General features: G+C 32.2%; 1 protein-coding gene and 2 long non-coding RNA genes across 5 annotated transcripts in view; 2 read left to right on the forward strand and 1 right to left on the reverse strand.

The window, feature by feature from the left end:
• The window catches only part of LOC107995656 (mothers against decapentaplegic homolog 6), a 76,552-nt gene extending 60,946 nt beyond the window's left edge, over positions 1 to 15,606 (forward strand). The window contains exons 6-7 of the mRNA XM_017053305.3: positions 11,861 to 12,061; positions 12,215 to 15,606. Of these exons, the coding sequence (XP_016908794.2) occupies positions 11,861 to 12,061; positions 12,215 to 12,564 (551 nt within the window). The 3' untranslated portion in view covers positions 12,565 to 15,606. The remainder of the gene's footprint in view (positions 1 to 11,860; positions 12,062 to 12,214) is intronic.
• LOC133666014 (uncharacterized) lies at positions 785 to 7,228 on the forward strand. Of its 2 annotated transcripts, XR_009829522.1 has the most exons (3): positions 5,207 to 5,875; positions 5,945 to 7,079; positions 7,187 to 7,228. It is a non-coding gene; the product is annotated as an uncharacterized LOC133666014 (long non-coding RNA). The 2 variants fall into 2 exon arrangements; XR_009829521.1 differs by lacking the exon at positions 7,187 to 7,228 and having other exon boundaries at positions 785 to 5,875; positions 5,945 to 7,157.
• LOC107995657 (uncharacterized) lies at positions 7,963 to 10,534 on the reverse strand. 2 transcript variants are annotated; one of them, XR_001765607.3, is made up of 3 exons: positions 9,871 to 10,525; positions 9,508 to 9,776; positions 7,963 to 8,373 (listed from the first exon to the last, which is right to left on the reverse strand). It is a non-coding gene; the product is annotated as an uncharacterized LOC107995657 (long non-coding RNA). The 2 variants fall into 2 exon arrangements; XR_009829523.1 differs by having other exon boundaries at positions 7,963 to 9,776; positions 9,871 to 10,534.
• Positions 15,607 to 15,723: the final 117 nt, after the last annotated feature.

Below are 15,723 nucleotides of genomic sequence, written 5' to 3' on the forward strand. Positions count from 1 at the left end.
CATATATAATTGAAAGTAATTTTAATTTTTTTAAGCTATCAGATGATCGTTAAAATTCTGTTATAAATAAAGACTAATGAGTAAAAGAATAACGAGTTATATAAAAATCAGTCACGCGTATTTAGATAATACTACGTAAAATATCATATGATATTTAATAATTAAAAATCCTTAATACCATTAAGAATTCTTAAATAATTCTGTATAAATGGAATTAATTCGAATGGCATTCGGTCTAATAAATGCTGATATTAATAAATGCCTTTAGTAATCACGATTACGGACGATAGAGTCTCAGGAATGCCGCGTGTCCTGGAAAATAACGTTTATGCAAATTAAAAACGTTCCATGGTCGGAGGTCTTGGTCCCTTGAGGACTCGCCTCAAGGCTATCCAGGCTAGTTTCATATCTTACTCCGTTGTCATCTAGTTTCTCCTAGTTTCCGATTACGTATGATCACTATGAAAACGATTCTTGGTTTACCTGTTAACACGACTGGCAGAGATTGATCGATTTACGAATGAATTGGAAATAAGAACGCAATTTTATTAACTATATTATACAATTATACATCAAGACTTTGCAACAGCTAGTTAAGAATCTTTTCTTTTTATTATTATTATTTCCTGTCTATTCTTGGTGATACATCGGTCGTTAACAATATGTTCATTTACTTTTTTTTCTCGATTCTTTAGAAATGTTTTTAAATTAAACCAAGATCAATTTGTTTTTCAGCGTTACTTTTCTTAGAAATTATTTTTATAGGAAAAAAGAGAAAAATAAAATAAAGTATATCAAGAAAAGTATTGGTTATTGATAATGTTTGCGTATAAAAAATTTTCTAAAATTTTTATATCGTAGAATTTGATATTGTTATAATCGAAAATTCAAGTTAAAAACTCGTACGTTAATTAACTAAATACTTTTATCGTGCTTTTATCGCGAGAATAATAAATAATTGCAAATTAATAGCGTAGAATGGTTACTACAATTCTAATTAAATGAATGTTTAACGACTTCTACTCGTTCACTCGTAATATCAATTCAAGCCAGAAACTATGGCTAGCAACTATCTTATATCTATATGTTATAGTGCAATTCGATCGTATCATTCCACCAGTTATGAATCATTTCTACACAGGAATCTCAATTACGATATTAACCTACATATTATTTCTTAATTCTAATCTATGTCTCAATTAAAATTAAATGTAGTTTAATACATTGTACATATTTCAATTTCTATCGAGTAATTGATCTTTAATGTTTTTACAAATTTTTTTCTTTCAAATTCTGCGAGCGCATTAAATTTCGAATAAACTTTAATTATTGTATATATTTAATTATTATTAGGAGATTGTATAAATAGATGAATTGTTGCAATTTCTGCGAATTCGTCCTGTGATATTTCAATTAAATAAAACTGTTACCTAAGAGACTATTTTAAAATATACCGCTCAGAACAATTAATATGTCACGTTTCTAGATAATTTTGGAGGATGAACATCAGAGTACTTGGCATAATAGTAAATTTATTTTTACCTTTAATACCAGTCTAATATTTCAATTTCTAATATTTAATTCATCGCACAATAGATTTTTCTTCGCATAATCATCTCTTACAATTACTCTATTTATTCTTGATCGTTGCATTTTAACCTAACCTAAAAAAAAAAAAAAAGGATAAAAATTATATCTAAAAATTTCACTTCATCCAATTACGTCTTTACATATTATTATTGATATAAAACAATTTTATTTCCAACTTAAGTCTTCTCAAGTAAACTCTCATTTATTGAATTTCTCGAAATCTCATTGAAGTAGAACATCGTCGAATGTTTCCACTTTCCAGCCTCCGTCGTTCCGTGGTCGGCAATGAAAGAAAGACAAGATCTCGAAAAAGGGATTAACAAGAACTGGTCTTAATTACACTTAGGCGACGGTTAATTTTAGAAAGGCGCGGGCCAAACAAACCGAGAATGGTGTTGCATGGCAGTGTGCCCCGGCTTGATTCGTCACTGGCTGCAACATAGGCGCCACTGGCCGCGTGTACATCGGCTGTTATCGCGGGTAAACACCGGTTGGCTCTAAAACCCTCTCTCGACGTGGTTCCTATCGCTCGGTCTCGCCTCGGCTGTTCAATTAAATGCACCCACACGTGCACCATATACGCGTAACGTGCTCGTACACACGGAAGAAATTCTCCTTGCAAGGTGACCGACTGATTTTCCTGGTAATATCGTGTGTCCGAAGAAACTGACCTCTTTCGTAAGAGCGAGAAGTTTACTGCGTGTTTTACTTACGTTTTCAAATTGTTATGAATACGGTTGCGTATGATTGGTAGATGTTTGAACTTTTTTTTTTTCTTCATCTTTATTCCTTTCAGTCTTTTGAATATCGAGATTAAAATTACACGTTAGTTTTTTTGAAAACGATCGTTTCAAATTTCCGAGATTTATTGCGATTTATCTTCTAATCTGCGATGTTTATTATGGATTTACTTTTTAATCTCTTTCAGATTGAAATTGTTATATGTTAAATATTCGTTTGTATCTATAAAAATACAAAAAATTGTAATATATGGGATGTGAATCGAAGAATTATTTCTAAAAATTAATATTAGTATCCATATATATTAAATATTTTCAAAACTTGACATCTCATCGAATTCAAAATAAAAAAAAATCTCGACTATCACTCGAATCGTACAATATTAAATCAAGAAACTCATTTTATCATATCGAGTCACGAGCGATAGAATTCCAAGTTCCACGAATTTTTCACGATAATATATCAAAAAGCTCAACTCTGGACGCCATGTTATCGCGTCAAGTTTACAGTAAACGAATCTGAATTTCAACTAAAATTTAAACAAAAAAGATACACCGAATAGTGTCCAACTTCCAACGACATCTTATCGTATTTGATTTAAATTGAGAAAAAAAGAAAATCTTGAGGAAAAACTCTGGTTCCCAATATTGATGAAAAGTTGGCGATAATAGAAGACGGAATATCTCCACAGTTTTTGATACAGCCTGTATAGAAGCGCAGAGCCGGCAAACAGGCACGTAGATCGAAAGGCAAACAATCAGAAGTTTACCGTCGGTGGCCGGCTTTCTCGTGCGCTACGCGTGTCGTTAGGTATGCGACACGTATGGTATACCTACACCGAGGCGCACGGTCGTAGAAAGGCCGTTTGAAGGACAAGGGTCATGTCTGACGCCGATATACATATATAGGCGACACGGCCACTGCCTTTACTGCTTTACCTTTACTACCACGCGACCGACCACATGTGCATGCGCCTTTCTGCCTTCCGCCGCACTCTTGTTCCAGCTGCACTGCCATACGTCACGCTGGAACGGCCCTGCGAGATCTTTTCACGGATATTAAAGATAAAAAAGGAAAGAAAGAAAGTTTTACTCTTGATAATTGGAATTTAACGATCGGCTCGTTTGAGAGGAGAATTATTTTTCTTGCAAGTTTAAACCGAGGTGAGAGTTACATTTTTTTGCAGTTTGATAAGTATTTGCACAATGACTAAAGTTTCGAAAAAGTTTCGAATTTGGACAGACGTTTGAAAATGTTTATTACTTCTTATTTGATATTTCGAATTGTGTGATTCGCGCTTTATTTTAAATTCTCGTTATCTTTTGAAACTAAAATTTCTCTTGCCAATATAGATAATCAGCTACTGTAAAATAATCGTTTCAAATTTACCGCCTTTAAGATCTCGTACTAGAGATACGTACTAGGGATTTTCTAGGAATATTAAAAACACCATTTCTACGATTATCATAATGGAGAACAACTTTCTTAATTTCCTCCAATCACGAATCTCGATCCACCTCGCTTATGAATTACCTTGAGGAAAAAAAGAAACAGACCGAGGAAACTTAAAATCCTAACCTCAAGCGCTCAACTTCAAGAGAGAATTTCGAGCGGAAAGAGATGCCTCTCGTGTATTTACGATACGCGTTATCGCTTGAAACAACACACCACCACTATTAATAACAATTATATATCAGCAGGCCAGTAATGCTATTTTCTTTCGCATTCTCGCGATTCTTTCGTTCCTGATAGCGGCGCGTGCGCCGACTACGCACCGCGATCGCACGCACCGTGTGCATCGTGCGTGCGTACACGCGCCTTCTCTATCGCGGGTGCACCTACATACGTAACGTGGTTAGCCGGCTTGGCCGTGCCAAGGTTGGGAACCTTATCTAAGAGCTCAGGGTGTTTGACCCAACTGGGAAAACACATTGGCACTCGACGCGTTGCACACACTTCTCGTCACATGGTTTCACGCTCGATTCTCGCACCGAGTCTCATTCACGATCGACCAGGGAATTACAAGAAAGTACGAAACCATCTCTTCTCTTTTTCCTTTTCTCTCTTCGTGGTTGTTGTATTCGTAACGAACGTGTCGAGGACAGAGAGGATAGGATGGAGTAGAATTTAAAATGAGGATTCGAGGTACGGGAGTAAAAGCGAATCTCTAATGTGTATGTGTATCTTTTTGTGTTTGAAAATAAACGGAGGAGGGAAAAGAGGATTTTGTGAAAAATTTAATTGATAATCGTTAAGAAAAAAAGAGATACCTCGAAAATGATGAAATGTGTGGTTATATATCGTAGATATAAAATTGTATGCAATATGAGAACTTTTAAGTATTCTCTTTCTTGGGAGACGAACAGTCGAGGTCTGATCATAACGGCATTATCTACTTAATTCTTTAAATCATCATGGGGATTAATCGTGTATTTAAAAGAACATTTTATTACTAATTTTATTTCAATAATTTAAAAATTTAATGATTATTTTGACCGATTTGAGTATTTTTTGATAACAGTAGATTATTTTGATACACGATACAAATTTGATATAAACGAATCGAATTGAAATGAAAACAAATTAAAGATTGCAATTAAAATTTTTATCTCGACGTCCGATTAGTTTTGATATTTTCTACTTGCACTATCATTCGCAAGTATAGGATATTCTTTAAACACCATTCATAAATGCCAATCAAGAAGAAATAATATTTGACTAATCGCACTAAATCTAGTGTCGATATTATTCATTAATTAATAAAATTATCGATATCTCGAATCAAATTTAACTTTCTGAAAAATAATCGTAAAAAAAATATACAAAATATGATACATTTTTTTTTTTTATTAAAAGTAAAAATATAAATTTTAAATTGAAATTAAAGAATTGAAGAAATTTATTAAAGAGAAATAATTTGTTTCTTTAAGTATTAAATCTAAAGTATTTCGAATGATAGCAAATCTAAAAGAGATAGAATCATTGCAATAGATTAGGAAGTATGGCATCTTTTAATACGGATTTATCGCCAAGGCTGTTTCTGTAGGTCGTGAGAATTTCGAAATATTCCACGATAAACTCAATGATGCACGCTATCTCAGACACAGCGATTAGCTTTATCAGGTGAAAATATCATCTGTAAATCTGTGATTTCATCAGAAGGACGATGTGGATACGATCGATACAAACAGATAATTATTAATCGCAGAAAACTCGAGATCCAAAGAACCTCAGTTTGATTAGTTTCACCAGACAGTTTTATGTGCGGTATATCGATTAAAACAGATGTTTAAAGTTTTCTCGTATATTTCGTAATTGCGATAATGACGAACTTTTTATATGAACTGTTTACTTTTGCTTCTTTTTGCAACGACGAACTTAACGATTAAATAATGATTATTGAAATCACTGGTATTATATTAACGTATTGAAATGCATCTCTTTCAATTTTTTTGAAGGAAAAAATTTTGTTTCGTAGACAATCGTTATGTTAATTTATCAACAAGATATCCAAAAATTACTAGAACATAGATCGAGTCTCTTAGTAAGTAATAATTATTAAAAAACAATTTCATCATTTAATTTTTATTCTAAAAAAAAAAAATCTTTTCAGTATTCTATATTCATCATGTTTATACTCACTTGTATCGCGGACAGAGATACACATTTGAAAAATTCAAGAGATCATAATTAAAACGTTGTTTTCGATTGCCTGACAATCGTTGATATAAAGCGTTGGAAGATTGCCCAATTTTAGTCAACGAATTTTCCGCTGGTAAAGGAAAGATTCCCCCTCATCCATAAGTGTGTAATCGCGTTCAACTCGACTTCTGGCAAGGATTTCCTCGTGGAACCAAACTAATTTCGATCTCGCCACGTGCTTCCTTCTTTGCGCCCTTCTTCCCCCTTTCCCTTCGCCGCCGGAGAATTTATTAGCAGTCGTTATTTACCCCCTACGAATCTTCCGCTCGTATACAAATGATTTATGGCCGGTCGTTTCTGCGAATTCTCGCGCGATACGTGCTTTTTATACCATTTCAATTTATCCCCTCGCGACGACACCCTCGAATCGGAAGACTCCCGGATCAGAAGTGGCTCGACTATAGAAAATGGTCGGGCGTGGATCACATGCTCTTAATTGCGTTAAAAGCCATCCATCATCCCTACGTTTTCCCCTTTTCTTCGTTTCGCGAAGAAGATTTATATGGCTCCGCCTTACACACGCAGCTTCTTTAGATATCGATGCTTTTCTGCAATAATGAAAATTATAAATGGGATAATATTCGTTAAAGACAAATTGGAGGTTCCTAGATTTCAACATCGGAATTATTATACTGGAAATTTTCACGACAAAGAGTTTTCTATGGAAATAATTGCAATTAAAAATAATCGTACGCATCCCGAAAAAATACTTTGCAATCCGCGTGAGAATTTCAACTCGGGCAATTATGAATGCAGATTTTAAAATCATATCGCAATAATATCTCGAGGCACATTGTTTTTTCCCTTATTGACGTTTTCACACACTTTGCTGCGAATAATTGGTATGCTATTGTAGAACAGATTCTCGGGGTTCCGCGAACGTCCACGATTTCCTGAACCGTTAGAAAAATTTTCTGCACCCATACTGGAGAGGTCTCGGATCGCTCGATGGTCGATTGATTATGAATCGCGCGTTGCGAATCGTCTGGCAAATGGCATCGCGAAAGGAGGCTAGTGTATTTAGTACTTCGTGAGGCCATGAAACCGTAATGTCATGAATTTTTTTTCTGTTAATTCTGTTCAATTATTGAATAAATTACTATTTATAATTCGTTTCTAAGTAATATTTAATTGATTTCATTTATTCCATCAGAATTTTGTAAATTAAGATGAAGTTATCGATAATGAGTAATAAGGCAAGTGAATTGATGTGATACATACGAGTCAAAATTTCACTAGATTTATCAAAAAGATTCACAATCTTCTATTATTTTTCAGAAGAGAAATATTCATAAAAGAAATATTATTATTATTAAATTCAGAAACACGGTTAAGTCGAACACGAGTGATGAGTCGCCATTTAGTCGAAGGAGGAGGACGGTCCTTCGAATAAAATTGCTAGACGTATAATCTGGTTGGAAGACATGAAATAATACAGGACGGGTACACAAACGAGGACAGTTAACTGCAAGCTGCAGCGAATTCCACAATTGCTCTTTTATCGTGATCTTCAGAGTACCGGGCAGAATTACTTTATTACAGGGCTCAATTTGCTTTCAATTTTCCAGAGTTGCTCGCATGAGATGTATGCGAATGCTCGGGTACGTAATCCTTTGCTCGAGCTCATTAAATTGTAATTTTGTTAGGCGAACGTTTTGTTGACAACTACATGCAAATTATAAAAAAAAATTGAGAAAGAAATAACAATTTATTTTTTATTTATTTTAATATAAAGATATTTATAACAATCATAAATTTATCAAAAATGATATTTGTGTTGACTTATTCAATGATGATGTTATATTTTAATATATTGGATTCTTTTGAATTTTCTAATTTAATTCAATAGGAATTTTAAATATTTTCATTATCTTTTTATTGAATTATTATAAAAAGATGATATTGAAATTTAATTAACATTGAAAAATATATAAGTATATGTTTTATTAATGCAAGTTAAATTAACTTTATCAAAATTTATATTTTTCATTTTATTTGCATTGAATATCGAGTACAATTTAACATACAATTACCAAAGTTTGAAAAAATTCATTTTAAAAGAGTTAAAGCACACATAAAACATAAAAATATTTAGCTACGCGATAGAAAGTTGCAATGTCAGTATACTCTTCTTTGAAGATGTCAGTGTGATTAAGTGTCCATTCATCATACATCACACTAGAAGGATATAACTTTATTGCAAACACGACGAGAGAATTTGAAGAGGTTATGGTAGTTTACTTCAATTAACCATGTATCAGATCAACATAATATAGCATAAATGATAATGATTTTTTAAAAGTCATAAACAATTGTTTATGGTTAATATTTGCAGAAAATCTGAAAATATCGATTAAGTTTACTACCTAGTAAGAATACTTTTTTTCTACTCGTCTTTTATTTCTACTGAGGTTCATAGTATCGTCGGTAATCGATAAAGCTAGTCTGAACATGCGAAGCTCAATAATGGTAAGCAATGTTGAATGGTCGTTGAATTATTTATATATAAATATAAAATGAACGAACGGCATTTATTAATCGTGATATAACGGTATTCATTAGATTATTGTAAACGAAATAATTGAATCTTTAATAAAACATTTAATTTTCATAATTAAAGTACAATTTATTTTTTAATTAAAAATTTTTATTTTTTGAAAAGTTTTTTATTAAAAAAAATGTAATATTTGCAAGATAACAAAATTTTTACTTTAATTTTTTTAATTACATTCATAAGAATACGAATTTGCATAAACATTTAATCATAAACAATTTTTATTGCGATTTCATTAAATTTAAACACGTTTAAGAAAAACATGAATTCTATTTTGATCTATTACACGCTTTGATAAACAATCTGTCATTTTATAGTACAACAATCGACAAAACGCCAATCATGTTATATTTGGTTAGCTTTGGCCTATAAATTGATGTAGAATAAATACTATTTAGCAATATACATTTAGTTAGTAGATGATTGAAAGATTTTATATATTTAAAATTGACTAATATCTTATTCCTGAAAATCTATAATTGTCAATAATCGATAAATCTAATCATATTGTACATATAGAAAAAAGAAAAAAATTTAAAAAAAAACAATTTGATAACAACTTGATATTGAAGAATGTAATAGGCAAGTAACGAGTTTTTAATTATTGTAATTTTTCTGATGATCAATATTTCTAAATATAATAGAATAATAGTAAGCAAGGATGAAAATTCTAAGATGTGATAAATTATTAGTATTTAATATTATTATAATTTTGATATTACAAATGTTTTAAATTATTTTTTTTTATGAAAATGTAGTTTCATAAAATTAAATAAAAACTCATAACTTTTTAAAGAAATTTTTTTTTATATTAGATGTTTTTATTAAAATAATTGAGAATTTAATAGAAATTAATTATTAAATAAAATTATATATTGATAGTCGATATTATATTATTATTTATCATATAATATACTTACTTAATATATCTTACTTAATATATATTATAAAACAATTTTATAATTTGTAATTAGCATAACAAGTACAATTGATCTATTCAGACATCAGAGTCTTTGGCCTCTGCGAATAAATTTATGTAATTTTCATATCATCCATGTCAGCATACAATTTCAAAATAGGATATTATATTAAAATTTTATGGATAATAAAATTTTCTAAGTAATAACTCATTTATTTAATTAAACAGAGATGCTTGCCATCTTTATTTGTTACTTTAATCTTATTTAACCTATAAATTTTGATTGAACATTTATTTTAATGGAATAAAAAATTTCTATTGATATGGAGCTATATTCAAAAAAAGAAAAAGAAAAAAATCAAACCTCTCCAACTTGAATAACATTTGATGAGAATGACCGTATATATTTGGCGGCACGTGCGTCCATTTGCAATCGAAACGCCATGATTGAATGGGGCGAGCCACGAGTTCGTCGAAAACGGCTGAAAGCTGGTTATAGATGATCATAGATAGACACGAAAATTTGTGGTTCGTCACGACAACGACGACGACGACGACGACGACGACGACGACGGCGACAGCGGCGGCGACCGACGCGACAAGCGTCCTTGCTCCAACCACTCGCGCTACTACCGATGACGTAATCGTCGCGATACCCCGCAATCTTGGCGCCGCGGTAAACTCGTAATATCTATTTTTATCTGGTAGAAACAGGGGCCCCGCTCTGTCTCTTTCCCCTTGCGCACAGCTACGCTAGAACGTACTCTTCGACACACCCGTGTTTCACAGCTTTCTTCTTCCTGACTCTTAACCTCTAAATTCAGCCTCCGCGCGAAATGACCAGTTTCTCGAACTCGAACTCATCTATCATCTTTCGTTATCTTCCTTCATTTTTAAAATTCATTTCATTTGCTTTTTATCGTCTTATATAAATTCTTATTTTATTAAACATTGATTCAAATTTTCCAAAATCACGAAAAATTGCTAAATTCAATTGAAATTGTGCAGTAACAATTATATGAAATATTACCTACTGCTGAGAAGTTAGCGATAAGTTGAAGTTCATGAATTCGTTGAAAGATGGCGTATAAACACGTTTTGATCGGGAACAGGTTAGGGTAGGTTCGGACGCCAATGTCGTGGCGACACGTTAATTATAGCAAAAAGTTACGATCGATTTATTGGTCAAGTCGTTTATCCTCCGTCTGTGTTTTGCATATTTAAAAGCGTTTTCGATGTTCCTTTTTAAGACTGTCTGATAAAACGGCGCCAATCAAGTCCACCTGTAATACGTTTTATCTGCCCCAGAATACTCTATATCACATGAATATTGACCGGTGTTATTAATCATCAGTTAAAACGAAGAAAAGATACTAGTTGAATAATTTATGATTTAGTAAATTTTTATATTGGCTAAATCGAATATTAGTACCTGATGTGTTCTTTGCAATAATTTTTATTTTTTGTATGAATAAAAAATAGTATTTTCATTAAGAAAGATATCACGAAACTATTTTTCATTTTATTGCAACGAATTAATTAATTTTTTTTTTTTTTTGTTTTGTTTCTATTATAATATTTTAAAATCAAAAAGATCTGTACTTTTTATTCTAAAAAATCTTATTTTTATTCTTTTTTTAAAATTATAGTATTGCTTATTGCTTTGTTAGAAAATTTTATCATTTTGACAAATTGAAAATATTATCGTTCGTTATATCCTATTCCGTAAATATGTGTAACTTTTCATTTTCTGCGTCGTAGCAGATTCTTTTTCCTTTCTCCGTCTACTCTCTTGTCTACTCTCGAATCTGGCGCCGTCGTCTTCCCCACGACGGTTGGCGAGACGCGTGGGACTTTCCGGCGACAAGTCCTTTATGATACCGCTTGTACGCCCGCAGCCTCTCACCGAGTGAACACTTTTACTGAGAAAGAAAGACTCCTCGTTAATGACAGATCTCATCTTGTTTCGAGGCATGTCTGTATCGCGTTTCATGGAAGTTCTTCATAAAAACGGCAGATTAAATTCTTTGATGCCCACGCTATCGAGAACTTTCAATTAACAAGCTTATAGTCGTTGAATTTAAGTTCTTTCTTTTTATAAAAAGGAATTAAAAAAAAAAAATAATCGTTATTATTAAAATTATATCTTTATGCTATGTATACACTATATTATTCAAATGCACTTGATTTGCCATATCATAAAAGAAATTTACAATCATACAATTTGTAATATTTTATTCTTAATAAATGCTAAAAAAAATAAAATTAAGAAGATAATGTATTTCACACAATATTTATTAAGAATTATGATAATGATAACAATTGTAATTTAAAATAATATTTATATATTGCAGGTGAAACAGGACAAAAAGAATGGTGTACATTAGCATATTGGGAATTGGGTGGTAGAGTAGGTCGTCTGTATCCTGTAGAACCTTCAACAGTAAATGTTTTTGATTCCCTCCATGATGGTGATGGGCTTTGCTTAGCAACACTGGCTGAAAATCATGTTGCACCACCTGCAGTCCAAAGAACAAGAAGCAAAATTGGTCTTGGTAAGATTTTTTTTTATGTAATAGAAACATATATATTTTAAATATGAAATAATTTAATGACATTTACTTATATTATCAATAAAATTAATGAACATAAAATTATCAAAGAAAAAATATTATTGAAGATAAAAAATATCAATTACTTATTTGTAGGTTTAATGCTTAGTCAAGAAGCAGATGGTGTATGGGCGTATAACAGATCTGAGAGCCCAATCTTTGTGAATTCACCTACTCTGGATGATCCAGAGTCTAGAACACTACTTGTCTATCGTGTGCCTCCAGGCTTTTGTTTAAATATCTTTGATCGTACCAAAATTCTACAGCTTCCATATGGTAATGGTACCACAAGAACAAGCAATCAGGCTTCAGGCTTTGCCTCTGGTCCTGTTGATATCAACTCCGTCCGTATCAGCTTCGCCAAAGGCTGGGGACCCAAGTACTCAAGACAGGAAGTCACCTCTTGTCCATGTTGGCTCGAAGTACTCCTAGCACCATGCAGGTGATCCCTACAACTCATTATGAAGGTACACAGTCTCGTCCGTTTGCGCCTCTTCTTCCTCCTCGTCGTCCTCCAAGAGGACCGATCTGTGAAACTGACGCAGCAGCGACGAAGCTCCGTCCTAAAGGCTGCCAACGGATACTCATACGACGTGGATCGCCGCCAGCAGTCTTACCAAAGTATGCCGCCATACATCCAGGAACAGCGTCGTTTTATTAACAGAAAAACGAGAATCATTTGACAAAAACGTTTTATATTCTTGTGCCTATGAACGGAAGACACACAGTTTATATGTGGTACTCGATTTTCATTTATCCTAAAACTTGACTACATTATATCACATATTCTTTTTGATTGGTCAATAATACTGTTGTACTTTCTTGATAATGTTAAATGAGATTTCATAAAAAGTGAAGCGGTAATTTCCGCTAGGTCTAGTCAGTGGTATTTAATGTTTTTAAGCTTGATGTTAATGTGTCTTGCATTAAGAATATTATAATATAAACAACATTAACTGAAATCATGGAAAGTGCGAGGGTAAAATTGATCAATGTCGCTCTTTTTTTATGGTATTGATTATAAGTTTAATGTCTATACTGTCTGGCCATGTCCTCGTTTATGATTAATCATTGTACTGCAAGGAAGCAGAAACTTGGGCTTCCGGTAAGGTCTAGTCAATGGTGTTTGAGAATATGGAAAACTCGTTGGTTACATGGATTAAAAATCCATTTAAATTATCAAGAAACGAGAACACTGCCAACAGAATCAAAGGAAGTACTTAGTGTTTTATGTTACCTTTAAAAAGACTTTTACTTTAATGATTAAAATAACAATATTTGTATAAATTTCCTGCTTTTACATTGAATTTAATCAAATACGAGGAAAGATTTGTTAGTTGAAAGATATAAAAAAATTTGCTCGATTTAGAGATATCTTCGTCAGTTTATTACCTATCCAATTAAGTTCTGTCGAAGATTTTTACTAGTCGATGTTGCAATGAGAAACTTACAAAACTTTTCTCAAGTTCTTTAATTTTGTATGCTGTAAGTCGGTATTTCAACGTTGAATTGTAATAATCTTATAATAACTTTTCATGGACATTCAAATATCGTGTACCACAATTACTGTAGTTGTCTCCGATCGCCGTTCGGTGCTGTACATACGTATATGTACATACACTGTGCCTTCCCAGCTTCCTTTGTGGTGCAATGCACGAGTGATAGAACGAATGCATGTGTGCGTGTATCTAAGAAAAGTGAGAGAAAATGAGAGAATTCCGCGTGCCAGCTACGTTTCGCACCAAAATGCCCGAGAGCTTCGTACTACAGTAATACGATACTGTGATAAAAGTTCGAACCAGGTCTCTTTTTCCTTCCTTTTTTTCGAACGCGTTTATGAAGCACCGACGATAAAAGAAAAGCAATCAATTTGTTAAAAATGTGTATAATGTATGCAGAGAGAAACACATGCTTAATAAACAATAGTCCATAGACTTGAATCTAGAAGAAATGTTGAATTTATATAAAAGTACTGTTTTCTCGGTTAATTTTGTACAGTTTTGAAAGATATGACGAAATTAGTGTAAGTGAGTTTTACAAATTTTATCGCGAAAGTCTTCATTAAGATCTGCCTCCAAATCCAAATACGTATATCAGCGTGAAAGAAAGGAACACATTATGCAAGTTAGCGGTTTGTGCTAAAGCAAAGTAAAAAAATGTGACTGTTATGAGAGAAAAAATGCATGTACAATTCGGAACGATGATGTTATTATACATGCATACGATGTAACATGTACCACCAGTCATACGTATTCATCCATACGCATATGCAATACAAGCATCTATAAAACACAATTGACTGATCGAATAGTTTTTTTTTCGAGCTATTAGTTATTTTTTTTTTTTTTTTTTTTTTGTACAACCGCTTTTATCGGTATAAAAGCGGAAACATGGATTGTAATCTATTGCGATACGATTCATGTGACACGCCGAACGATATATTGTGATGCGTATATTGTCGCTTAAATGTTATATATTAATGTGTATACATATGTATACAAAAATGTTTATAGGTAGCTAGTTATATCTATTGCAATGAATAGTGATTCTTAGATCTATATATGAGGTTAGAAAGTTGGCACTCTTAGAATTACATGATATCTATAACATCGTTTTACGAAGTATCGTTAAATAAACAATGTTAACCTCGAAAATACTTTTGAAACGATTGTAATTATGGAAATGTATTCTTGGAACGCTTTATATATAATCATAACATATATTGGTCTAAGAATCGCTGATGAAAATAACGACAAAAAGAATTTTTTGTCGAAAAGTCGTCTATTTCGGACAGCTACGTTGCTTTTTATAGTTTTTTTCTAACTTGCTGTTATAGTCGTGGTTGGCTCATCGCTGGAATTGAACCAAACGCGTGTGGTCAGTCTGAAAACGATTTTTCGAAATGATCTTCGTAAACGCGGAGCGCAACACGACGATCCATATAATTTGTATAAATATTTTATTTCCTTTCGTAAAAATTCGATTAAAAATAAGTTTACTTATTTTTGAATTATATAATCTTCATTTTTGCAAATCAGAAAACAGGCATTCTACGTATAATTCGTGAAATTTTTTTTTTGTTATAGCAGGCGAAAACAAAAAATTTGGTTGTGTCTGTTCATAATTACTACCGAGACATAGTTTCCATAAACATTATGTCAGAAAGGATGTATAGCTAACGGTGTACTTAACGATATTTTGTAATTAAACGTATGCAAATTTAAACTTTGCTAGACCCGGTCGTAATCATAGTCTTGTTAAAATTAATTGACAATTGTTAAAAAGAAAAAACATTTCGACGGACGAAATATTTATTCGTACTCTTCTCAGAACAAATAAAATGATTAGTTTATATATAAAAAAAGAAAAAAGTAGAATCCTTTGACACCTATATCTCGATTTAATGAAAAATCGATTGTTCTTCAAAAATAATCTCATTTCACATCATTCATTTTTCACTTGTTGTTAATAAATATTTTGTATAAAAATTGTTTATTATATATTGTATAAAATAACATCTTGAATAAGACAATCGTTTAAACGTATTTTCTTGGATAAATTAATTTAGCAACATGAACGATGTTAAGTATTTTTAAATATACATA

This window comes from Apis cerana, linkage group LG4 (assembly GCF_029169275.1).
Source record: "Apis cerana isolate GH-2021 linkage group LG4, AcerK_1.0, whole genome shotgun sequence".
NCBI classification, from domain to species: Eukaryota; Metazoa; Arthropoda; class Insecta; order Hymenoptera; family Apidae; genus Apis; species Apis cerana.